The 25,828-nt window shown below is 42.2% G+C and overlaps 2 protein-coding genes across 6 annotated transcripts in view; one reads left to right on the forward strand and one right to left on the reverse strand.

Annotated features, from left to right (window-relative positions):
- The window catches only part of ofd1 (OFD1 centriole and centriolar satellite protein), a 73,293-nt gene extending 61,595 nt beyond the window's left edge, over positions 1 to 11,698 (forward strand). For both annotated transcript variants that reach the window (XM_078408977.1, XM_078408976.1), the window contains exons 21-23: positions 434 to 583; positions 3,932 to 3,999; positions 6,798 to 11,698. In XM_078408977.1, the coding sequence (XP_078265103.1) occupies positions 434 to 583; positions 3,932 to 3,999; positions 6,798 to 6,840 (261 nt within the window). In that variant the 3' untranslated portion in view covers positions 6,841 to 11,698. The remainder of the gene's footprint in view (positions 1 to 433; positions 584 to 3,931; positions 4,000 to 6,797) is intronic.
- Positions 6,947 to 25,828, reverse strand: part of gpm6bb (glycoprotein M6Bb) — a 203,202-nt gene continuing 184,320 nt past the window's right edge. The window contains exons 5-7 of one of the 4 annotated variants that reach the window (XM_078408980.1): positions 23,654 to 23,727; positions 23,424 to 23,489; positions 6,947 to 9,064 (exon numbers count right to left, since the gene is read on the reverse strand). In XM_078408980.1, coding sequence (XP_078265106.1) covers positions 8,912 to 9,064; positions 23,424 to 23,489; positions 23,654 to 23,727 — 293 coding nt within the window. In that variant the 3' untranslated portion in view covers positions 6,947 to 8,911. Of the gene's footprint in view, positions 9,065 to 10,585; positions 13,358 to 23,423; positions 23,490 to 23,653; positions 23,728 to 25,828 lie in introns of those variants that run through there. The other 3 variants (XM_078408979.1, XM_078408981.1, XM_078408982.1) reach the window with 3 other exon arrangements.

Raw genomic sequence — 25,828 nt, forward strand, 5'->3', positions numbered from 1 at the left:
GCAAAGCTAACATCGCTGCTGGACAACGACTCCCACCCCATGCAGGACACTGTCACTGCACTGAGTAGCTCCTTCAGTGACAGACTCCTTCACCCCAAGTGCGTGAAGGAGAGATATCGGAGGTCCTTCCTTCCCGCTGCTGTGAGACTGCACAACCAGCACTGCTCCCAGCAGACCAGTCAACAGACCAGTTAACAGTAACAGTTTTTAAAAAAACACAATAAATGATGACAATTATCCTTATCTTATTTTTATTGATAGTGAGTGTCTCTTGCTATCCACTTTGCTGCTGTAACAGTGCAAATGTCCCCGATGTGGGACAAATAAAGGAATATATTATTATTATTCTCCTTAAAAGTTCTGTCTTATAATAACATTATTGAGATCCTAATGACCCAGCATGTGATGTTTTGAACTTTATACAAACTTTAAGGAGGAAAAGCCAGTGATGGACCGAGGCGGACAAAGCCCAGAGAGAAAGACTCCAGAAATTGTAGAATTACCTGCTTCAAGTGCAGATCTGTTGGACAAATATATGAAACTAGTTCAAGAGCAGAAGGAAGAAGAACATCAGCAGGATGAGGTAAATCTTCAGGCTTTGTGAATGACTGTCAGGTTTATGGATGGGGCAGAGGTGAGAATGATATTTTTCTTGCAAGTTGGCCAGCTTTTAAATCTTAAATTCAATTTTTATTTTATCTCAGAAACTACTGCATTATAGACCCAGGCTGTTTTATCACTTACTATATTTTAATAATATAATATTTTTCTTCATTTCCATATTTGAAGGCCTATAGGGGACAAACCAGGAAATGATTGTGTGCCTTCCATCAGCAGTAGGGAAGTTATTGGAAAATAATTCTTGGATATGCGATCTACTTGCATCTTGAAAAGCATTGACTTATTAGAGATAGTTAACACGGGTTTGCGCGAGGAGGTCATGTCTTACAAACTTGAATTTTTTTGAGGCTGAGGCAAAGATGGTTGATGAAAATGAGGCAATGAGTGTGCGGACTTTGATAAGCTTTTCACATGGTTCCAGAAGATTAAAGCTCGTCAGATCCATGGAGATTCCATAGATTGGAATAAGAATTGGCTTGGCCATAGAAGGCATAGGGTGGTGGTGGAGGGGTGTTATTTTGATTGGAGACTTGTGACCAGTGGTGTCACAAGTCTGGGTCAGTGCTGGGTCCTCTATGGTGACACGTAGAAACAATTTGATAAAATATATAGGCTGGATACACAATGCTAGAGTAACTCAGTGGGTCAGGCAGCATCTCTGGAGAGAAGGAATGGCTGACGTTTCGGACTGATGTCAGGCTTGCTGGAATCCACGAGGTAAAAGATGGAGGCGCAGGCAAGTCCCGAGAAAACAGATGTGGCTGTGGTAACGGGTCTGGGTTAAGACGCGGTCGTAGAGTCTGAGGGAAGGTGGAATCACAGAGGGGGAGCAGTGAGGATTTTGCTGAACTCTCGTCGGAGAGAGGAGGAGAATCTCTTCAAAGTTGACATACCTTGAGCAGATTTTGCAGTGAAGCGGACAAAATGTACAGGAAAGAACTGCAGATGCTGGTTTAAATCAAAGGTAGACACAAAGTGCTGGAGTAACTCAGCGGGTCAGGCAGCATCTCTGGAGAGAAGGAATGGGTGACGTTTCGGATCGAGACCCTTCTTCAGACTGATGTCAGGCTTGCTGGAATCCATGAGGTAAAAGATATAGTTGGGTTTATTATTATGTTTGCAGATGACACAAAAAATGATGGAGTTTCAGATCATGAGAAAAGTTGTCAAAAGATTCAGGAGTATATTGAGCAGTTGGAAATATGGGCAGAGAAATAGCTAGTGGAATTTAATCCAGACAAAGATGAGGTGGTGTGCTTTCGGAGGTCGAATGTAAAAGGAGTGTTTGTAATAAACGGCAGTACCTTCAGGAACATTGATGCCCAGAGGGGTCTTGGAGTGTGTCCATAGCTCTCTGACAATGGCAGCACTGGTAGATATGATGGTAAAGAAGGCATACGGCATACTTGCCTTCATCAGTCAGGGTTTTGAATATAAATCAGGAAGTCATGTTGCAGCTATGTAAACATTTGATTAGGCCACTTTGGAGCATTGTGTGCAGTTCTGGTCACCGCATTACAGGAAGAATGTTGAGGTTTTGAAGAGAGCGCAGGAGAGCTTCACCAGGATATTTCCGAGAATGGAGAGTATTATAAATGATACTCTCAAATATTGCCCACATCCTAGCGAAACTCTTCAAAGAGGATGGACAAACTTGGATTGTTCTCTCCGGAGCACCATTGGCTGAAGGAAGTTTATAAAATAGTGTAAGGCATAAGTAGGGACCACCCTAGAAAACACTAGGGATCACAGTTTAGTTTAGCGATACACCGCAGGAACAGGCCTTGCAGCCCACCGAGTCCACACCGACCAGCAATCCCCACACATTAACACTATCCTACACACACACTGGGGACAATTTACAATTATCCCAAGCCAATTAACCTACAAACTAACCTGTATGTCTTTGAGTGTGGGAGGAAACTGAAGATCTCAGAGAAAGCCCATGCAGGTCATGGGGAGAACATACAAACTCCATACAGACAGCATCCGTGGTCAGGATTGGACCCGGGTCCCTGGCGCTGTGAGGCAGCAACTCTACCCTTATAGCTTTAAGATGTGGGGCTAAAATTTAAAGATTTGCAAGCCAAGTTTTGTTTTTAACAGAATACTAGTTGCCTGGAAAGCACTTTCAGGGTAAGTACTGGAAGCAGACATGATAGCATTGGTTAAGAGGCATTTAAACAGGCACATGAACAAGCAGGGAACGGCAGGATATAGACAATGTGCAGGCAGATGTTCAGACTGAATTGGCATTTTGGTTGACACAGATGTGGTTCGAGGGCACTTTTCCTGTGCTGTGCTGCACTGTTCTACGTTCTATTTTGTGGGTGTAAATATGCAATTGTTTATAAAATCACAATTCAAATAATACAGCTGTAATTTAATCAGCTCATTTTCTGAATATACACCAGGAAATAATGTTTTTTTCCAAATATTTCATCTGATATTTCAGTTACTTCAGATGCCACACAACATTCTTTAATGCTACGTTGCAGTATTCTGAGCGATAAGTTTTACATGTATTTAAATGGACAAGTGCTGATTAGGGATAGTCAGCATGGTTTTGTACGTTTCGATCACAGATGTTGGACTCAATGGACTATATTTCCCAGGCTTTTCCCTGCAATCCTCCTTAAATAGAGGCACAGCATTTGCCACCCTCCAGTCTTCTGGCACCTCACCCGTATTTAATGATAACATGTATCTTAGCCAGGGCACCTGCAATTTCCAACTCTCTTCCAACAGTGTTTTTGGACATATATGATTTGTCTAACTTCATACCTTCAGCGCCTCCTTGACCATAATGCTGATTGCCCTCGACCCTTCCATTAACTGCCCCAAGTTCCCAATTGAGTACCTCAATACTCAAATACAAATGGGCATGAAAATGTGGTGAAACCTAGAGGAAGGGGCGGCACGGTGGCACAGCGGTAGAGTTGCTGCTTTACAGCGAATGCAGCGCCGGAAACTCAGGTTCGATCCTGACTACGGGTGCTGCACTGTAAGGAGTTTGTACGTTCTCCCCGTGACCTGCGTGGGTTTTCTCCGAGATCTTCGGTTTCCTCCCACACTCCAAAGACGTACAGGTATGTAGGTTAATTGGCTGGGTAAATGTAAAAAAAAAAAATTGTCCCTAGTGGGTGTAGGATAGTGTTAATGTACGGGGATCACTGGGCGGCACGGACTTGGAGGGCCGAAAAGGCCTGTTTCCGGCTGTATATATATGATGATGATGATGATGTGCAGCAAAGCCGTATTGTACACAGGCTCGTCTATAATCCAATGATTGACAAAATATTCTTCACAGAACTCCAAGAAGGACGTGGGAGATGAGAGTTCTTTAATCCAAACACTGTCTGATGGGAAACCTGGCAGGTAATGACAAAGCATGACTTCTAGAGCATGTTATGAAGATATTTCACTCCTTTTCCATAATTTACCTATTGTAAATATGATTAGAATGAATATTGATTATCAGAGGCTTGTGCTTGTGCAGTTTATCAGCATTATTCAATTTTTGTTTAAACGTGTTTAAAAGGATGAGAGGAGATCTTATCGCAACGTATAAGATTATTAAGGGGTTGGAGACGTTAGAGGCAGGAAACATGTTACCAATGTTGGGGGAGTCCAGGACAAGGGGCCACAGTTTAAGAATAAGGGGTAGGCCATTTAGAACTGGTCCCTAGTGGGTGTAGGATAGTGTTAATGTACGGGGATCACTGGGCGGCACGGACTTGGAGGGCCGAAAAGGCCTGTTTCCGGCTGTATATATATGATATGATATGATATGATATGTCTCTTAAAATTATAATTAGTCAGGCTAGATCTTGCTGATTTGGATCCCTCATGCACACATTCACCTTGCCCAGAGGCAGACAGACTATCTCACTTGGCCTGCTCATCTCTTAGTCAAGGTGCCTGGTATTGGCAAAGCTGGGTCTTTGCCAATGAAAAACCGTCACCCATAAAATCCCCCCCGACAGCCTTTGAGAGCTGCCAAAGCTGAGGACAGTGCTGGGCAGGCATTCAGAAATATTTCAAAAGTATTTAGATTACTGTGAATTGCCTTTGCTCTATCTTCTAATGATTTTACACCATGCTGACAGAAAGACGTTGATGAGGCATTTGATTCTGCTTGAGCTTGTTTTCTTTTTCTCCCCCATTTCTTTGTTATAAACAACATTTGTGACTCACGTGACAAATGTAGTTCTTTTCTTGAACCTTCATTGAACTGACTAGGTTACAGCACCCAGTTATGCAAGAGTGGTGTGGCATGAGACAGGCTCACATTTTATCTACTTTCTGGTGACACCAAGCCTTGTCCGATCAAATAAGATCAGCGTGTGCAGGAAGGAAACATGCAGGTTTAAACCGAAGATAGACACAAAATGCTGGAGTAACTCAGCGGGGCAGGCAGCATCTCTGGAGAGAAGGAATGGGTGACGTATTCTGGAATTTAGAAGGATGAGAGGAGATCTTATCGAAACGTATAAGATTATTAGGGGGTTGGACACGTTAGAGGCAGGAAACATGTTCCCAATGTTGGGGGAGTCCAGAACAAGGGGCCACAGTTTAAGAATAAGGGGTAGGCCATTTAGAACTGAGATGAGGAAAAACTTTTTCAGTCAAAGAGTTGTGAATCTCTGGAATTCTCTGCCTCAGAAGGCAGTGGAGGCCAATTCTCCAAATGCATTTCAAGAGAGAGCTAGATAGAGCTCTTAAGGATAGCGGAGTCAGGGGGTATGGGGAGAAGGCAGGAACGGGGTACTGGTTGAGCACGATCAGCCATGATCACATTGAATGGCGGTGCTGGCTCGAAGGGCCGAATGGCCTCCTCCTGCACCTATCGTCTATTGTGATAAAGTTATCTGAAGTTACCCAAAAGGTTTTTTTAAATAATGGCTGTGTAGCATGTTGCCTTGGAACCATGAAAGCTTGCCAACAGAAAGATGTCTCTTAAAATTATAATTAGTCAGGCTAGATCTTGCTGATTTGGATCCCTCATGCACACATTCACTTTGCCCAGAGGCAGACAGACTATCTCACTTGGCCTGCTCATCCCTTAGTCAAGGTGCCTGGTATTGGCAAAGCTGGGTCTTTGCCAATGAAAAACCGTCATCCATAAAATTCCCCCCCGACAGCCTTTGAGAGCTGCCAAAGCTGAGGACAGTGCTGGGCAGGCATTCAGAAATATTTCAAAAGTATTTAGATTACTGTGAATTGCCTTTGCTCTATCTTCTAATGATTTTACACCATGCTGTCAGAAAGACGTTGATGAGGCATTTGATTCTGCTTGAGCTTGTTTTCTTTTTCTCCCCCATTTCTTTGTTATAAACAACATTTGTGACTCACGTGACAAATGTAGTTCTTTTCTTGAACCTTCATTGAACTGACTAGGTTACAGCACCCAGTTATGCAAGAGTGGTGTGGCATGAGACCGGCTCACATTTTATCTACTTTCTGGTGACACCAAGCCTTGTCCGATCAAATAAGATCAGCATGTGCAGGAAGGAAACATGCAGGTTTAAACCGAAGATAGACACAAAATGCTGGAGTAACTCAGCAGGACAGGCAGCATCTCTGGAGAGAAGGAATGGGTGACGTGTTCTGGAATTTAGAAGGATGAGAGGAGATCTTATCGAAACGTATAAGATTATTAGGGGGTTGGACACGTTAGAGGCAGGAAACATGTTCCCAATGTTGGGGGAGTCCAGAACAAGGGGCCACAGTTTAAGAATAAGGGGTAGGCCATTTAGAACGGAGATGAGGAAAAACTTTTTCAGTCAGAGAGTTGTGAATCTCTGGAATTCTCTGCCTCAGAAGGCAGTGGAGGCCAATTCTCTGAATGCATTCAAGAGAGAGCTAGATAGAGCTCTTAAGGACAGCGGAGTCAGGGGGTATGGGGAGAAGGCAGGAACGGGGTACTGATTGAGAATGATCAGCCATGATCACATTGAACGGCGGTGCTGGCTCGAAGGGCCGAATGGCCTCCTCCTGCACCTATTGTCTATCGTATCGGGTCGAGACCCTTCTTCAGGGATGAGATCAGTAGCTCGAGCTTTTGGGATTTACTGAACTTAACCAGGAAAACAGTTTTACTGGGGACTGTATCTGGTGAATGTTGGTGCCTGCCTACTGATTGCCTAAATTACATTTCTTTTTGTTTTAAACAGTCCTGCAGCTTCACATGAAGAGACTGAGGACACGTTCTGGTGAATTTGCCACCGAGCAGCTGACCTTTAAAACAGACCTAGCACAGAAAGCATTTCAGCTACACTTGACATTTTGTTAAATAAATTGTTTTATTGAAATTTTATAAATCTTATGCCTTAAGACACAATTTGAGTTTTTCAAAAATACTTACCTGGTTAGTAAATTATGAATAATTATGTAAAAGTCCTATAAACAAGAGAATGCTTGGCAAATAAATGTAACCTCATGTTTAGCTGAACAACACAATCTTGAGAGAGATGAATCTAATCTTTGATCTGAATCCTCAACTATTTGTTCATACAGCCATAGATTTATGTTTACCCGATGTTTATCTCGATTGACTTGACATATGTCAACGACAGAGGAAAATAAATGACAAGGAAGTTTAAAAAAGGGTACAAAAAGAGAAGTGATGTTAACATTTCACAATGAAGGTGATGGGTAGACATATTAAAACAAAATCTGGAGATAAAACAGTCTCAAACTAGTACATCTTCAAACCAAAAGTGTTGATTGCTATCTTCAGCTGTACTAGTGAAGGTACCAGCTGCAATGAGTTATTCATTGTTTTAAAGGGGACTATATGAAGCTGCCTTCACTTACAGTAGAAAATACTACATTTGCTTATGCTATAAAAATGGTAAGTTACAGAAAATTATTCTACGTCATACAAGTTCATTAGGTAAAAATGTCTTGCTCAAGCAATAAAACAGTAATGTTCTGTTATAGTAACAAAACCTTAATTCTTAGTTCAAAGAAAGCGTTTCAGAAACATACCCACATGCTTTTTTTTGTCCAGCTATACATTTAACTGTATTGCCTTGGAAACAAAAATTGAACATACTAGAAATATAATGAGACTACTTTAAACATCTGAACAGTCTATGAGCGAGCTTTTAATCAATTGTTAATGAGTTAGCACATAACTACTAAAAAAAATTGAAATATAAATTTCTACAGAAAAGAAATAGAACTTTGTTTCTTTTTTTTTTCTTGAATGTATTATGAAGTATTTTTATAACCAGGTTAAAATTACAGATTGATTTGAAATAAAGCTGCATATTCTAAACATTTTAATTACAAAACAAAATAAGAAATCGGATGTTATGTAAGTCCTATCATGTTGACTTTTGATGGAATTTGTCCAAGGTCGTTTTTCTGGCCAATGGTACTAAAGATTTTACTGCAGCACTTCTTAACAATGAAATAATGTTAGATACAGACAGTTTAAAAATCACAAAATTAAAGACTACAAGCATTAATCTTTTTTTGCACATCTTAATCTTATGAGAATGTTTAGTAAAAAGATTCTGACACGTTAAAAAAAAGCTATTTTTGAAGAAAAACTGTAGCAGATGTGACACGATTCCCATTATAGTACTGGGAATAAACTAAAACAATGTAATGAGTGGTTAACTTCAACTATGGTAAGTATTCTAAAATTGAACTTAATATGATAAAGGATGGTTAACATGTTAGATTATATTTATTTATTATTTGCATATTAGCAACATTGAAAATATTTGGGCAGGGACCATTAAAACAAAAATATATATTTAAACTAGAACCTTTTTAGATTTGCTAATAGGAAAAGTATAAAGATTCTGGCCCACAGTAATAAAGCAGGAGATGACTGCATACAGAAAATGTAAGGGCTCCACTGCAAGACTATTAAACATGTGGGAGTGTCTGCTTGGATTACAGAAATTGGCTTTCTTCTTTTTCTACTAACAATCTTAATATTCATTTCCTTGCAGTACACCTAGCTTATATATTTGCAATTGTGCAGGTGGAAACAAAAGCCTGGGCCGATAGACTAATAACTCTTCAAATGCTGTTTTTCTCCCCCCCCCCAATTGCAATTTAGGATGGAATGAAATCAAGTCCTCTTTCTAAAAGGGTTATGGGCTGAAATGAACTGTAATCCAGGAATTAATGCAAACTGATCATGGTAGATGTTCAGTTTTATAATTAGCACTTGCTTATCTGCACTACACAGCAGCCTATAGATTTGTCACAGCTGCTAGGTTATCTGTTGAATGGCTCTGCTGGTAAATGTTGGACTGTATTCCTCTTATGTGTAAGAATTCAGTCGTTCTTTTGATCGGGAGGCATGGATATCGTGGAGTTCCTGCTCTTCCTTCGTTTTGAGATCTTGATATATTTGCATTTTGCATGCGTCCTTCAAGTACGCCCAGTTTGCAGACAAAATCATGAGGAAATGGATCTGGAAGAGAAGGGTGAGGAGGATGGCTAGTAAGCATGTCAAGATGCACATAGCATGCTGCTAGTCTGATTACTTTGAGCTCGTTATTAAGACAAAGATACAATAAAGGGTAACATTGGGGATAGTGTCATTCTGGATAATAAGACAACTTGAATGTTATTTGGGATCACACAAAGGCACAGATATGAACACAATGAAAGCATTGGTATGAAAGCTAATTCATGAAGGGTTGTATGAAAACTAGTCTTCCTAGAAAATTCTCCATATCTTCTCCATCCTGAAAATGGTTGAAAGTCATGAGCAAGTAAGAATTTAATTGTTCCAGTCCTATGCATACGACAATTAAACGCTCTTGAAGCAAGCAATCACATCTTTCAAATCTACACTCAGTTTTATCCGTTTCTTGCAGATGTGATTTTCGCAGTATTTATCTGCATTGTCCTGTAGTTGATGCTTACCTGTTGAATAAGTCCGGGTATTGCAGAGTACATTTTATCAAAATCAAAAACGTGTATAAAAGCCTGAATATGAAATAAAATAATAGGCATGCAGACTAGATGATGCTGCAGATTATTTACATTTGCAAATTATAGATTATGGGGAAGAGGTATCTATATCTGGTAGTGACTACAAACCAGAACCCTTGTTCTTCACGGAAGAAGAAATCTGGCATTTCTCAGTAAAATCCAGTGCAGTTACCAGCACTACCTAACTGAGTCAGGATTAGTGACTCAATCACCTTCCTTATTTATCTCTCTTGGAGCTAAAGAATACAATTAGTACCTGACCAAATCTTGAAAGACTCGGAGTACTATTGTTCAATCGTTTAAAAAGTACAGTGATAGGATAAGACTCACTATTCTTAGTTTCTCATAATACCAAAAGAGGGAAGAGATGATAGTCACCAGAGAAAGAAAAATCTAAATGAAATGGCTGAACAATTACTGGCGATCATGATAGTAATTCTTAACTGACTAGCTTACTTAAGATTTTTGGTTGATATACTTTCTCGATTGTTAACAACTGCGACATGGTTACCAATCAGACTTACAGTGTATGCATGTTATAGTCATATGTAGCAACGTGTGTTAAAGTGCACAAAACATTATTTACAGAATATCTTACAATAACATTTTGTGCCATAAAGGAAAAGCTATGTAAATGTAAAACAGAACGACTTAAAACAATGCTGAAATATCCTTTAAAAGTGTCTTTGATTCTTAACTGAAATTAAAACCTTGCAGTGCTAAAAATGTAGTAAAAATGATGAATGCAAGAGATTTGGTCCATATCACCTTTGCTCCTTGATAGCCAATGGTCTTTGGAGCAGGGTTATAAGGTATACAGAAATGTGCTCATCGGTTGTATCCACCATTCCCACTGAAGGAGGAAGTGGACTGGTGAGATCAAACTGGGGTGGAGATGAATAATAAAGAACCGTGCAATCCCTAAAAGCATAACTGACTGAAGAATGATGAAAATCACGAAAAGGCAGCGATTTTGTAAAGAAAGCATGTTTATTTTGAGTATATGAAGAAAAAAATGACTGAAAGTCAATAAAGTGTCTATACATACAATTGCAAAATACTGTATTAAGAAAATTAAATAATGCTGAAAAGTGGGAACCTTTGTAACAAAAGGTAACTAAAAAAAAAACAAGTGTAAAGCATGCAGTTTTGAGGTTAACAAATATTAAAATGGCACATTTGAAGATTTTTAAAAAGTTGTCTGGCAAAGGCAAGTGTTACACTTAATTACAAGATACAATTAACTATGTCTTGGCTGCCAACACTGATTGCAAGGGAAAATTCTATTAGTATTTAATGTAGTCTTTCTTAATCTCTTACTAAGCTTCAGAAAGGTGTATTCTCAGCTTCATAAAGAAGAACCCTACTTGGAAGAAGGGGTTTGGGGTCAAGGTTGGGTGAAAGGTACCTACATTTCAAGAAGTTTTATTTTAAACTAAGCATATCTATTTCTCACCTTCTCTATGTTTCCACAACTGAATCATCTTTGCCTTGTGTAAGATGTATGATCTGGCTATTAATAGAATTTATCTCCAGGACCACGACTCTTTATTAAACTCAACTAATCGTTTGTTCTTGTTCAATTATCTACTGATAAAGAGAATTTGCTATCTCAATGTAATTTTTAAGCTGCTCCATTTCAACATAAAGTACTTTGTTCAGTAATTTTTTGGGTGGCAAGTATATCGTTTTATAATGTTTTTTGTTCCGTGTTCCCCTGTCATAAAGCCTTTTATAGTGTTGAGTTAGAAATGTATGTGGTTTTAAACTACCATCCAATACAAACTAAATAATTGAAACAGGAATAAAACCAAGTGATAGAATACTCAGCATGTCAAGCAGCATCTGTAGAATGAAAAACAGAGTTAATGCTTCAGGTCAAACACCTCACATTGCAACTGTGAGAAGTTAGAGAGCAAACTAATTTAAAAATAGAGGAGTCACAGGGGTCAAATTTCTATCATTCCATTTGTAATTTAGAATGAGAGATGGTAGCAAAGGGATTAGCAAATGACAATATAGATCTGGAGGTAATGTAAATGGGTGAAGCTGAAAAATCATGGGTAATGGCCATGAAAATAAAACTATGAATGTGGGGGAATGTAACACGGAGGAACTAGAAATGCTAATCAACTGATGTTGTTCATGCATTGACAATCAGGCGAAGAGGTGCTGTTCCTCAAGTATACTTTGAGTTTCATTGGGACAGTGCAAGATGCCAAAGATGGAGAAAAGACTAACTGAGAGTGCATTATGTCCCAAACCTACATTTATATTTGTTTGAAAATTAAAACACAATAGAAAAATGTGCGTTTGTGACAACTAAAATGTCTGTATTTTTAATTATATCCTTAAGTTGGCTTTGTGTTATGTTGTGTCCTTGATGCCAAATATGGTGCAATAGTCAGCTTAGAAATTTGAAATTAGTAGTCACCTGAATGCGCTGAGCTGACAAATCTTTGCAATAAGGTTCCAATTCTTGGACTTGTGAACAAAGACTGACTAATTCAGTCTAAACTCACTGTCTTCATAGCACAAGATAAAGAGCTAGTTCTGATAACAGGAGATTGTTTAAAATAAAAGGCTCAAAAGAAAAATGTTTTGGAGTATTTTCTGAATTTGTTATCAATGACCGTAAAGTGTATCTGAAAAACTATTCTGCTGGTAACTAATCAATTGTAATTAAATAAGGCATAAATCTACATTAAATTTGTATGTCAATGAAAAGTTTGGGACTAGGCAATAATGTATAATCTTACCGTTTCAGTTGAGTGATGCTTGTTGGTATTGGTTTATTTATAGTCAAGGATACTGAGATACAGTAAAAAAACTTTGTTTGCAAGCTACCTGTCCAATCTTACTGGTGATAAAAAAACAACTGCCGAATTTTGCCACATTATTACAAAAGCAAAATGCTCTGGATTTTCTCAGATGCTACTTAATTTGCGAAGTATATTCCAGCATTTTCTGTTTTTATTTTATCCAAGGATTATTAAACAATATTCTAGGCAGCTTGGCTCCAGTCAAATTTCCAAAACACACAGGTCATAAAATATAGAAATTTGAAAGTGAGTTTTAAAATATAGCCTGGCACTCCAAATGTTTCCAATCTTTAAAATCTTGCTCAACTATAATGGCAATCTCTCTTGTCTATTGTGATATGCTACATTTCAATGTAAACATATTAGTATTGACGTATAATGACACCACATTAATATCAGCTCAGTGGTGTCAGACTTAAGTCTTTTTAAAATATGTTTGGTTGGTGAGAAATTTGCTTAGTATTGGCAAATTGACCGGTGAGAGACAAATTGATTTATTGAATAGCAGATCAAACCAATTGTTGGCTTCTAGGGTGGACCTTGGAACAATCTATTTCGAACCATAGAATTGGGAATAGCCATTTGTATTCCTCACTATGTTTTCTGCCACTGGCGATTTTACCTGCTGGATCGCCACATTACAAACCAAAAAATAGCCAGATCTTACACTTTCATGGTGGCTGTTAGTTAAAATAAGAAACTAAAAAGAGTGAGTTGATACTAAATGAAGCTTTCTTATGCTATTTACAAATTTTCATTTGCAAAATGCAGATTAATAAATTCTGTTTTAGTCCATGGTGTCAGTGGTAGTTCAAGCTACTCAATGGAGCTCATGGAGCACTGTGTACTGCTTCTATAGCAACTTAGAATTTTGTGCAGCAGTCTTCTCGACTCTTAAACTTCAAAACAGCAAAGTTATATGTGGTAGCCATCATGTAGATGAGCTGGTAGAAGGAAACAGAACAAGTGATAAGACAGTGCTCACCAATATCAACACCCTAGGCATAACACTGCAAATCCACACAAACTTCTTGCAGCAACAAAACAAATCCACCCACATTGGCAGAATAGCCGCAAGCAATTTAGGCTGTTACAATTAATATGACTTTAAAGAAGGTTTTTGTGCAAACTTCTGGAACAGGCTTTTTTTTTTAAACCCTAAATTAGTTACAAGCTGCACAGATACAAACACAAATCAAACACAGAATCAAATACTGAGCAGATTGTAACAGGAATATCGCAAAACCCTGACGAGCAGTTCCACAGTTAAAGGTTCCCAGAGTGTGCATTCAGTCTTAACATTTTCCAATTAAATAAACTGAGATTAGAAAACAATAGATTAATTACAGCCCTAGAACAGTATTGGAGACATCTAAAACAATAACCATCGTTGAATTTTTGCTAGATTTTTACTAGTGGTGCAGCGGTAGAGTTGCTGCCTAACAGCGCCAGAGACCCTGATTTGATCCTCACTACGGGTGCTGTCTGTATGGAGTTTGAGTGTTCTCCCTGTGACCTGCGTGGGTTTTCTCTGGGATCTCCTGTTTCCTCCCACTCTCCAAAGATGTACAAGTTTGTAGGCTAATTGGCTTGGTGTCATTGTATAGTAGTCCCTAGTGTAGGATAGTGTTAGTGTGCAGGGATCGCTGGTGGGTGTAGACTCGATGGGCCTGTTTGTGCACTGTATCTCGAAGATCAAGTGTAAAGAATTATACAAAAGTCTCTTTCGACAGCATTCAAAAAGTACCCTCAAAGAATGCAAAAGAACTGAAAATGAAAAACAAAAACAGGCTTCTGGAAGAACTCTGTGGGTCAGGAGGCATCTGTGGAGGGAAATGGATGGGTCGAGACCATTCCTCTCAGCTGAAGGAGTGAGGGGAAGACAGCCAGTATAATGAGTTGAGAGGGGGGGTGAGAACTGGCACACACTAGGTGGATTGGCGAATGGAGATCCCACCACCAGTCACGTCTTCCCAGTCCTCCCCAGTGCTTTGTGCAGGGATCACTTTCTCCGTAACCTCCTGGTTCTCTCACCCTTACTCAGGCACTGTAGACAGTGCAGCACCGTATACATCCTCCCTCGCCACCATCCAGGGACCCAAAGGGGAGCAGAGATTGAGAGTTGCACCTCCTCCAACCTCCCCTTTTCATTCAGTGCTTTTGAAGTGGCCTCCCGTACATCGGTGAAACCAAACGTGGACGAGGTTCTTCTGTGTGCCATGGCCACCTGCTGCCAGCCCTTCCAAATTGCTCCTCTCCATCCCCACCATGACCTTCCAATCCTCGGCCTCATCCACCCACTGCCAGGGCGAGACCAATCGCAAACTAACAGCATCTCATATTCCACCTGGGTGCGGTGCCCAACAATCTCAGGTGGTAAAGTTTGAATTGTCTAATATCAAGTTAACCTGCTCCCTCCCCATTAGTCCCTCTCTGCACCCACATTCTTCCACTCATACCCTTCTTTCCCACAACACAAGGCAGGCCAGCGCTAGAGTTGCTGCCTTACAGTGCCACCAGAGGCCCGGGTACCATCCCGACTATAAGTGCAGACTGTATGGAGTTTGTACGCTCTCCCCATGACACGCGTGGGTTTTCTCCGGGACCTTCGCTTTCCTGCCACACTACAAAGATGTTCAGGTTTGTAGATTAATTGACTTGGGCCTTGGTGTACAGGTGCTCCCCGGCTTACGATGTTTCGACTTGTGATTGTTCGACTTTGCGATGGTGCAAATGGCCGCGACCCGTAGCGAGCTTCCGCTCGCTCCCGACCACGTGACTTTTGACTTACGATGCTTTCGGTTTCCGATGGGTTTCCCGGAATGGAACCCCATCGGAAGCTGAGGAGCACCTGTACATGTAAACTGTCCCCAGTGTGTGCAGGATAGTGTTAGTGTGCGGGGATCGCTGGTCGGCGGGGGCTGAAGGGCCTGTTTCCACGCTGTATCTCTAAACTAAACTAAACACTGCCTCCTGTCACCCAGCTTCTTCCTCACTCACCCCTTCTGCCCATCACCCACTCTCCTCCCATCAGATCTCATTCTTCCAGTGTACCCATTTGCCCACCCTACCTCCTTTATTTGGTCCTATATTAGAAAATAGGTGCAGGAGTAGTCCATTCAACCCTTTGGGCCAGCACTGCCCTTCAATATCATCCAAAATCAGCACCTTGTTCCTGCTCTGTCCCCATATCCCTTGATTCCGTTAGCCCTAAGAGCTAAAACTAACTATCTCTTGAAATCATCCAGTGAATTGGCCTCCACTGCCTTCTGTGGCAGAGAATTCCACAGATTGACAACTTCCTGGGTGAAGAAGTTTTTCCGCATCTCAGTCCTAAATGGCCTACCCCTTATTCTTAAACCGTGACCCCTGGTTCTGAACTCCCCCAACATCAGGAACATTTTTCCTGCATCTAGCGTGTCCAATCCTTAAGAATTTTATGTTTCTGTAAGATCCCCTCTCATCCTTCTAAATTCTGAATATATGTCCAGTCGATGCATTCTTTCATCATATGACAGTCCCGCCATCCTGGGAACTAACCTGGTGAACTGCAATCCCTCAATACCAAGAATGTCCTTCCTCAAATTAGGAGACCAAAACTGCACAAAATACCGCATTCCTCTCACTATGAAGGCCAACATGCCATTTTGCTTTCTTCACTGCTTGCACTGCTTACTTTCAGTGACTGATGTACAAGGACACCCAGGTCTCATTGCACCTCTCCTGTTCCTAATTTGACACCATTTAGATGATAATATGCCACCTGGTTCTTGCCATCAAAGTGGATAACCTCACATTTATCCACATTATAATAGAAACATAGAAACATAGAAAATAGGTGCAGGAGTAGGCCATTCGGCCCTTCGAGCCTGCACCGCCATTCAATATGATCATGGCTGATCATCCAGCTCAGTAGCCTGTACCTGCCTTCTCTCCATACCCCCTGATCCCTTTAGCAAAAAGGGCCACATCTAACTCCCTCTTAAATATAGCCAATGAACTGGCCTCAACTACCTTCTGTGGCAGAGAATTCCACAGACTCACCACTCTCTGTGTGAAGAAATGTTTTCTCATCTCGGTCCTAAAAGACTTCCCCCTTATCCTTAAGCTGTGACCCCTGGTTCTGGACTCCCCCAACATCAGGAACAATCTTCCCGCATCTAGCCTCTCCAACCCCTTAAGAATTTTATATGTTTCTATAAGATCCCCCCTCAGTCTTCTAAATTCCAGCGAGTACAAGCCCAGTCTATCCAGTCTTTCCTCATATGAAAGTCCCGCCATCCCAGGGATCAATCTGGTGAACCTTCTCTGTACTCCCTCTAAGGCAAGAACGTCTTTCCTCAGGTTAGGAGACCAAAACTGCACACAATACTCCAGGTGCGGTCTCACCAAGGCCCTGTACAACTGCAGCAGAACCTCCCTGCTCCTAAACTCAAATCCTCTTGCTATGAATGCCAACATACCATTCTCTTTCTTCACTGCCTGCTGCACCTGCATGCTTGCTTTCAATGACTGGTGCACCATGACACCCAGGTCACGTTGCATCTCCCCTTCTCCCAATCGGTCACCATTCAGGTAAAACTCTGCTTTCCTGTTCTTGCCGCCAAAGTGGATAACCTCACATTTATCCACATTATATTGCATCTGCCATGCATTTGCCCACTCGCCTAATCTATCCAAGTCACTCTGCAGCCTCCTAGCATCCTCCTCGCAGCTAACACTGCCACCCAGCTTCGTGTCATCCGCAAACTTAGAGATGTTGCATTCAATTCCCTCGTCCAAATCATTAATATACACTGTAAATAACTGGGGTCCCAGCACTGAGCCTTGCGGTACCCCACTAGTCACTGCCTGCCATTCCGAAAAGGACCCGTTTATTCCTACTCTTTGCTTCCTGTCCGCCAACCAATTTTCTATCCACCTCAACACTGAACCCTCAATACCGTGTGCTTTAAGTTTGTACACCAATCTCCTATGTGGGACCTTGTCGAAGGCCTTCTGAAAGTCCAGCTATAACACATCGACTGGTTCTCCCTTATCCACTCTACTAGTTACATCCTCGAAAAATTCTATAAGATTCGTCAGACATGATTTGCCTTTGGTAAATCCATGCTGACTTTGTCCGATGATTTCACCACTTTCCAAATGTGATGCTATCACATCTTTAATAACTAGCATTTTCCCCACTACCGATGTTAGGCTAACTGGTCTATAATTCCCCGTTTTCTCTCTCCCTCCCTTTTTAAAAAGTGGGATTACATTAGCTACCCTCCAGTCCTCAGGAACTACTCCAGAATCTAAAGAGTTTTGAAAAATTATCACTAATGCATCCACTATTTCTGAGGCTACTTCCTTAAGCACTCTGGGATGCAGCCTATCTGGCCCTGGGGATTTATCTGCCTTTAATCCATTTAATTTACCTAACACCACTTCCCGACTAACCTGGATTTCCCTCAGTTCCTCCATCTCATTAGACCCCCGGTCCTCCGCTATTTCCGGCAGATGGTTTATGTCTTCCTTAGTGAAGACAGAACCAAAGTATTTGTTCAATTGGTCTGCCATCTCCTTGTTCCCTATGATCAATCCACCTGTTTCCGACTGCAAGGGACCTACATTTGTCTTAACTAATCTTTTTCTCTTGACATATCTATAAAAGCTTTTGCAGTCAGTTTTTATGTTCCTTGCCAGTTTTCCCTCATAATCTATTTTCCCTTTCCTAATTAAGCCCTTTGTCCTCCTCTGCTGGACTCTGAATTTCTCCCAGTCCTCTGGTATGCTACTTTTTCTGGCTAATCTGTATGCTTCATCTTTTGTTTTAATACTATCCTTGATTTCCCTTGTTAGCCACGGATGCACTACCTTTCCTGGTTTGTTCTTTTGCCAAACTGGGATGAACACTTGTTGTAGTTCATACATGCGACCTTTAAATGCCTTCCATTGCATGTCCACTGTCAACCCTTTCAGCATCAATCGCCAGTCTATCTTGGACAATTCACACCTCATACCCTCAAAGTTATCTTTCTTTAAGTTCAGAACACTTGTTTCTTTATTGACTGTCACTCTCCATCCTAATGAAGAACTCTACCATATTATGATCACTCTTGCCCAAGGGGCCTCGCACAACAAGACTGCTAACTAACCCTTCCTCATTACTCAATACCCAGTCTAGAATGGCCTGTTCTCTCGTTGGTTCCTTGACATGTTGGTTTAGAAAACTATCTCTCAAACATTCCAAGAAATCCTCTTCCTCAGCACCCCTGCCAGTTTGGTTCACCCAATCTATATGTAGATTGAAGTCACCCATTATAACTGCTGCACCTTTAGTGCACGCATTTCTAATTTCCTGCTTGATGCCATCCCCAACCTCACTACTGCTGTTAGGTGGCCTGTACACAACTCCCACTAGCGTTTTCTGCCCCTTAGTGTTTCGTAGCTCTACCCATATCGATTCCACTTCCTCCAAGCTAATGTCCTTCCTTTCCACTGCTTTAATCTCCTCTCTAACCAGTAACGCTACCCCACCTCCTTTTCCTTTCTGTCTATCCCGCCTGAATATAGAATATCCCTGGATGTTGAGCTCCCAGCCTTGGTCACCCTGGAGCCATGTCTCCGTAATCCCAACTATATCATATTCATTAATAACTATCTGCACATTCAACTCATCCACCTTATTACGTATACTCCTTGCATTGAGACACAAAGCCTTCAGGCTTGTTTTTACAACTCTCTTACCCCTTATACAATTATGTTGAAAAGTGGCCCTTTTTGATTTTTGCCCTGGATTTGTCTGCCTGCCACTTTTACTTTTCACCTTGCTACCTGTTGCTTCTACCCTCATTTTACACCCCTCTGTCTTTCTGCTCCTGCTCCCATCCCCCTGCCACATTAGTTTAAATCCTCCCCGACAGCACTAGCAAACACTCCCCCTAGGACATTGGTTCCATTCCAGCTCAGGTGCAGACCATCCTGTTTGTACTGGTCCCACCTCTCTCAGAACTGGTTTCAATGTCCTAAAAATTTGAATCCCTCCCCCTTGCACCATTTTTCAAGCCACGTATTCATCTGAAATATCCTCCTATTCCTACTCTGACTAGCACGTGGCACTGGTAGTAATCCAGAGATTACTACCTTTGAGGTCCTACTTTTAAGTTTATCTCCTAGCTCTCTAAATTCACCTTGTAGGACCTCATCCCGTTTTTTACCTAAATCGTTGGTGCCAATGTGCACCACGACAACTGGCTGCTCACCCTCCCCCTTCAGAATGTCCTGCAGCCGCTCAGAGATATCCCTGACCCTTGCACCAGGGAGGCAACATACCATCCTGGAGTCTCGTTTGCGGACGCAGAAACGTCTATCTATTCCCCTTACAATTGAATCCCCTATCACTATAGCCCTTCCACTCTTTTTCCTCTCCTCTTTTGCCGCAGAGCCACCCACGGTGCCATGAACTTGGCTGCTGCTGCCTTCCCCTGATGAGCCATCTCCCCCAACAGTATCCAAAATGGCATATCTGTTTAGGAGGGAGATGACCGCAGGGGACTCCTGCACAACCTGCCTACTGCTACGCTGGCTAGTGGCCACCCGTTCCTTTTCTGTCCGCTTAACCTTTACCTGCGGTGTGGCCAACTCACTGTACGTGCTATTCACGACCTTCTTCTCAGCATCGTGGATGCTCCAGAATGAGTCCAACCGCAGCTCCAACCGTTCAATGCGGTCTGCCAGGAGCTGCAGCTGGACACACTTCCTGCACATGTAGTCATCAGGGACACCAACAATATCCCTGATCTCCCACATGTTGCAGGATGAGCATTCCACGGGGCCGATCTCATCTGACATGTCTTACCCCCAAATTAAATCAACTCCCTCTTAATCCTTTAAACTGTACCTTTACTAAAAAGCACTGAACCCTTAAATCACTGAACTCTTAACTCACTGAATCCTTAAATCACTGAACCCTTAACTCACTGAACCCTTAACTCACTGAATCCTTAAATCACTGAACCCTTAACTCACTGAACCCTTAAATCACTGAACCCTTAAATCACTGAACCCTTAAATCACTGAACCTTTATATCACTGAACCCTTAACTCACTGAATCCTTAAATCACTGAACCCTTAACTCACTGAACCCTTAACTCACTGAACCCTTAACTAAAAGTACGAACAAAAAGCAGAAATACAACCCCGGGGTTACGCCCAATCAGCTGCTTCCTCTAGTCCGCTTCCACCAATCAGCGGCTTCCTCCAGACCACATCTGCCATGCATCTGTCCACTCACTCAACCTATCCAAGTCACCCTGCAGACTCATAGCATCCTCCTCGCAGCCTCATAGCATCCTCCTCGCAGCCTCATAGCATCTTCCTCGCAGCCTCATAGCATCCTCCTCGCAGCCTCATAGCATCCTCCTCGTAGCTCACACTGCCACCCAGCTTTGTCTCATCCGACCTTTCCTTTGCCATCAGGATATTAAGAAACCAGATAGTGGCGAATGGGGAAGTGTCTTGGATGCAATGGTCTGCTCTCGAGTTGGAGAAGAGTGTGAACCCAAGTTACCTCCACCAACCACGTCCCAGTCTCGGATGTTATCTCCACCCCTCTCTCTCTCTCCCCCATCTGACTCCCTCCACCAATCTACCCCTTCTCACCTGGATCCCTCTCTCACTAGTCAGATCTTGCCCCATCCTCCCCTCCCCTCTTTAAACTGGCTATCTCTCCCCTCCACTCTTTTACTCCAGAGGAATCTTCGACCTGAAACTTCTACTGTCAATTCCCCTCCAGAGACGCTACCTGACTCAGTTCCTCCAGCAGCTTGTTTTATGCACCAATTTCCAGCATCTGCAGACTTTTGTGGCTGCTTTGAACTGAGAGTGGACAGGTTGATCAGCTCAATTAAGGTAGGAAAGAAAAAAACATAATGCAAAATAGGAAATGGAAGCAAAATATACCTAGCTTTGCACTCATGTCTTGAAACTAAATTTGGGACAGATGTTAGAATGAAATTAGAAATCAGTCAAAGGAGTGATTTGAGGCAAGAGAGAAAACATAAATTGTCTAGTTTACCCCAGTCTCATTAGATGTCTCCCTATATATATTAATGATGCAGTCAACACACTTCCTCCATGCTGTAGCTGTCAATGATCCAGTTATTTTACTGTCCCTTTGTTCACTGGATTAATATAGAGACTTCCTGTACGAATCTACTGTCTGCAATTCACTGTGTCACCATAAAGTCTCATTTTCAAATGAACTTTTATGCTGCTGCAGTTATGAAGCTGTTAAAACATTTTTATTATGGAGTTAAAACTAGTAGACCATTGTATAGCCAGCAGCTAATTTTAGGTCCAACTTGATAGTTTTATTAAAAGTGCTGGAGTAACTCAGCGGGTCAGTTTTGTTAATGAAAACTGTACCTACAACTTAAACTATGCCAAGGTTTTATCATTTTAATATTTCTGAACATGAGCCAGTTTTCTGTCATCCCTCTTTGCCATCCTCTCTCTCTTTACGTGGTATCTTAACTAGATCATGGCCTTGTGGCAAGCTATTTTAATGCCAGGTAGGAGAAAGTCACCTCCCTCTTGGATGGAGGCAAACATCCAACACATCACTAACTGTGGAGGAAAAGCACAAGAATCCATTCTTCCACCTCATGCCTAAGCTGGGTGGCTATGCTTCACGTTTCTCACAGATGGTCCTCGTTAAGATTTATCAACCCTGACTCGCAAACCCCATTTTAATTCTCCTCTCACTCCTCCGCTTCCCTAGCTGTCGGAGGAAGGACGGAAACATGAGTCTTCGAGGAATTTAGCTGATGTGACTGCACCATTTCAGTTGAAGACACCTGAACGTCCCACAGGAGCACAATTGAACCCCCCAAAACATTGACCTACTCCTGAGGGAAATTTCTGCAGAGTTTCCCTACATGCAGAGCTGGCTCTACAAACTAGACACAAAAAGCTGGAGAAACTCAGCGGGTCAGGCAGCATCTATGGAGAAAAAGGAATAGGAGAATATATTCTCCAGAGAATTTTGTGAATAAATCGATTTGTACCAGCATCTGCAGTTATTTTCTTATACTACTGGTTGCTCCACTGCGATTTCTCTTCGAGGTATGTCCACTTTGAAGAAGTTCTCCTCCTCTCTTTAACGCAACTGATCTCCCGGTGGCCCAGCACTTTAACTCCCCCTCCCATTCCCAGTCTGACCTCTCTGTCATGGGCCTCCTCCAGTGCCATAGTGAGGCCCGCCGGAAATTGGAGGAGCAGCACCTCATATTTCGCCTGGGCAGTTTGCAGCCCGGTGGTATGAACGTCGACTTCTCCAACTTCAGATAGCTCCTCTGTCCCTCCCTTCCCCTCCTCCTTCCCAGAGCTCCCTCTATCTTCCTGTCTCCACCTATATCCTTCCTTTGTCCCACCCCCGACATCAGTCTGAAGAAGGGTCTCGACCCGAAACGTCACCCATTCCTTCTCTCCCGAGATGCTGCCTGACCTGCTGAGTTACTCCAGCATTTTGTGAATAAATCGATTTGTACCAGCATCTGCAGTTATTTTCTTATATTCTCCAGAGATGCTGGCTGAGCCACTGAGTTACTCCAGCTTTTTGTGTCTATCTTCGGTGTAAACCAGCATCTGCAGTTCCTTCCTACACATGGCTCTACAAATTATTTTGGGTTTTCACTGAAGGACAATCCCAAACAATTATCAATATCCAACCCTCACTAACAAAAATCACGCTACTGGTCCCTGCTTGTGTTGCTGTTACTCAAGAGTATTCTGCAGAAGTCATTAACAAGCATAGTTCTCCCCATAGAAATGATCAGGCAGTGCATTGCTTCCAGAAGGGACCTGCAGAGTGACTATTGCATCAAAGCTTCACCGACTGCAATGGACAACCTTAAGGGAAGAGAATAGCCTGTAGGAATTCCTGACTTGGTGTACTTCAGTAGACCTTAAAGCAGGAATAATGGATAAGAGCACTTGGTCTCGTTCACAAGGAGTTTACTCACCAGTGCAATGACAGTCGCACCAGCTCCAGCACAAGCTACGATGAACAGATGATAGGACAAATCAAACTGGAAAGAAGAGAAACAAGGTTAACCTCACTTTTGGCTACCACAGACATCTTCGGTGATTAGAGTGCAATGTTTTGAGTGGCTGGCACTGGCCGGCACGCTCCGGAGCATATTCCTGCATTACGACTCGCCCCCACATAAATGTCCTTGGATGGTTTTCTTACCTCGGATGTGTTGCAGATAACGGTCAAGTTGGAGCCACAAGCTTTGCCTGGGGAGGCGTTCCAGGGTATAATACCTGTCAAGGCAACCAGAAAAATGGAGTCAGGTTTTAAACCTTGCTTAAAACTGAATTTGGGAAATGTATTAAAATGAAATTCGAAATCAGTCAACTAATAGTTTTGCCAGTCATCATATCATATCATCATATCATATATATACAGCCGGAAACAGGCCTTTTCAGTGTGTAGGAAGGAACTGGTTCGATGCTGGTTTAAACCGAAGATAGACACAAAAAACTGGAGTAACTCAGCGGGTCAGACAGCATCTCTGGAGAAACTGAATAGGTGACGTTTCGGACGAGGGACCTGAAACATCACCTGTTCCTTTTCTCCAGAGATGCTGTCTGACCGCTGAGTTACTCCAGCTTTTTGTGTCTGATAGTTTTGCCATGTGATTTATGAGATAAATTTTTTTTATTGGAGATAGGTACATCTTTACAGTCATACATTTTTAAATTGATAATATTGTCAATTATTATTATATTGTCTCCAATACTTTTTGTCCCCTTTTTTTTAAAAAACTAGATAGAACTAAAGAAATAGATGAAGTAAGGAAAGAAAAGAGAGAGAAGCAAAATAAAAACAAAAACAAGAACAAATTGTAAGGATAAGGAAAAAGTTAGTTAAAGAAGAATGGAGAAATTTATTAAAATAACAAAAACTTCATTCGAGATATATACGTACATTTCAAAGTATAGCATTTCATCCATTCTTTAGTCCGAGTGCTAGTCAGGTTCCTGTGCTGAACCATGTGATTTATGAGTAAGATATATACTCGGTGCGATTATATAATCCTTGTTTAGCCTCATTTCTTATTTTAATAAATTCAATCGAAGGTATGTATTTTTCAGTATAATATTTCGATGGCTCATTTTCAAATAATCTCGATTCTGAATTGAGATATTAAGATGCACTGTGTTTGGATGTACTTTAGCCAAAGGTCTGATGAAAGATCAAAATCAAATTAACCCAGTATGTATAAAAAATACTACCTAAGCATTGAAATCAGTTACATATGATAATCAGTAAGTGAGTGTGTGTATAATGTACTCGGTGTGGTTCAATAATCAAAAAAATTAACAGAAGTTTGAAGACACCAGGAACTGTAGATGCTGGAATCTTGCGTAGCGACTCAGCAGGTCAGGCAGCATCTCTGGAGGACACAGATAGGACAAGGTTTTGGGTTGGGACCCTTCTTCAGTCGGGGGAGAAAGTTGGAAAAGAGGTGCGGGCAGGACAAAGACCTGACAAGTGAGTGGAGAGAGGTGAAGTGGGGTTTAATTGGTAGATGGGTGGACAAAAGCTGGAGATGAAATGGAGACAATTGGGGTCACGTGCCAGTTTAGTCTCAACCCCACCTCTTTTCCAGCTGCCCCCCCCCCCACCCCCACCATACTCCAAACAAGGATCCCGACCCGAAACATTACATGTGCGTGTCCCCCACAGATGCTGCCTGACCCATTGAGTTATATAAGATATATATATTGAAATGGGGCGTGGCTGTGTTCTGCAGCTGCAGCTCACCGGCAGTCTCTCCGTTTTTTTTTTGTGTTTTTTAGTCAATGTTGATGTTAAATGTAGGTTTTGTTTTATTTTTAATTCTGTGTATGTAGGGGAGTGGTGGGGGGGTTGGGGGAAACCTTTTTTAAATCTCCTCCTCAACGGAGATGCGACCTTTACCGTGTCGTATCTCCGTTCGCGCTACGGCCTAACATCGTGGAGTCGGCGGCCTCCAGCTGGGATCGACCTTGAAGACTCCGGTCGCAGGGCCTGGACTTACCATCTCGGAGGCTTTGGCCGTGGGCCCTGCAGACCGCAACATCGGGAGCTCGCAGGTCCCTGGCTGGCGACCGGCTTTTGGGAGCTCCAGCCGTAGCAACTTCGACCGCCCCGAAGCACGAGGCACGATCAACCCGCCCGCAGGCCCTTCATCACCCTGCGTGGCCTGGCCGCAGCACTTTCCATCGCCCGGTGGGGGCTCAGGACTTTCATCGGCCTGCTCGGCTCGGCCCTGGGACTTTCCATCGCCCGGTGGGGGCTTCAAGGGGTTGGGAGCCTCGATCGCCTCGTGGCGCCACGGGAGAAGAACGAGGAGGAGATAAGACTTTGCCTTCCATC

The sequence above is a fragment of the Rhinoraja longicauda genome, chromosome 12 (genome assembly GCF_053455715.1).
Source record: "Rhinoraja longicauda isolate Sanriku21f chromosome 12, sRhiLon1.1, whole genome shotgun sequence".
In the NCBI taxonomy this organism is placed as follows: Eukaryota; Metazoa; Chordata; class Chondrichthyes; order Rajiformes; family Arhynchobatidae; genus Rhinoraja; species Rhinoraja longicauda.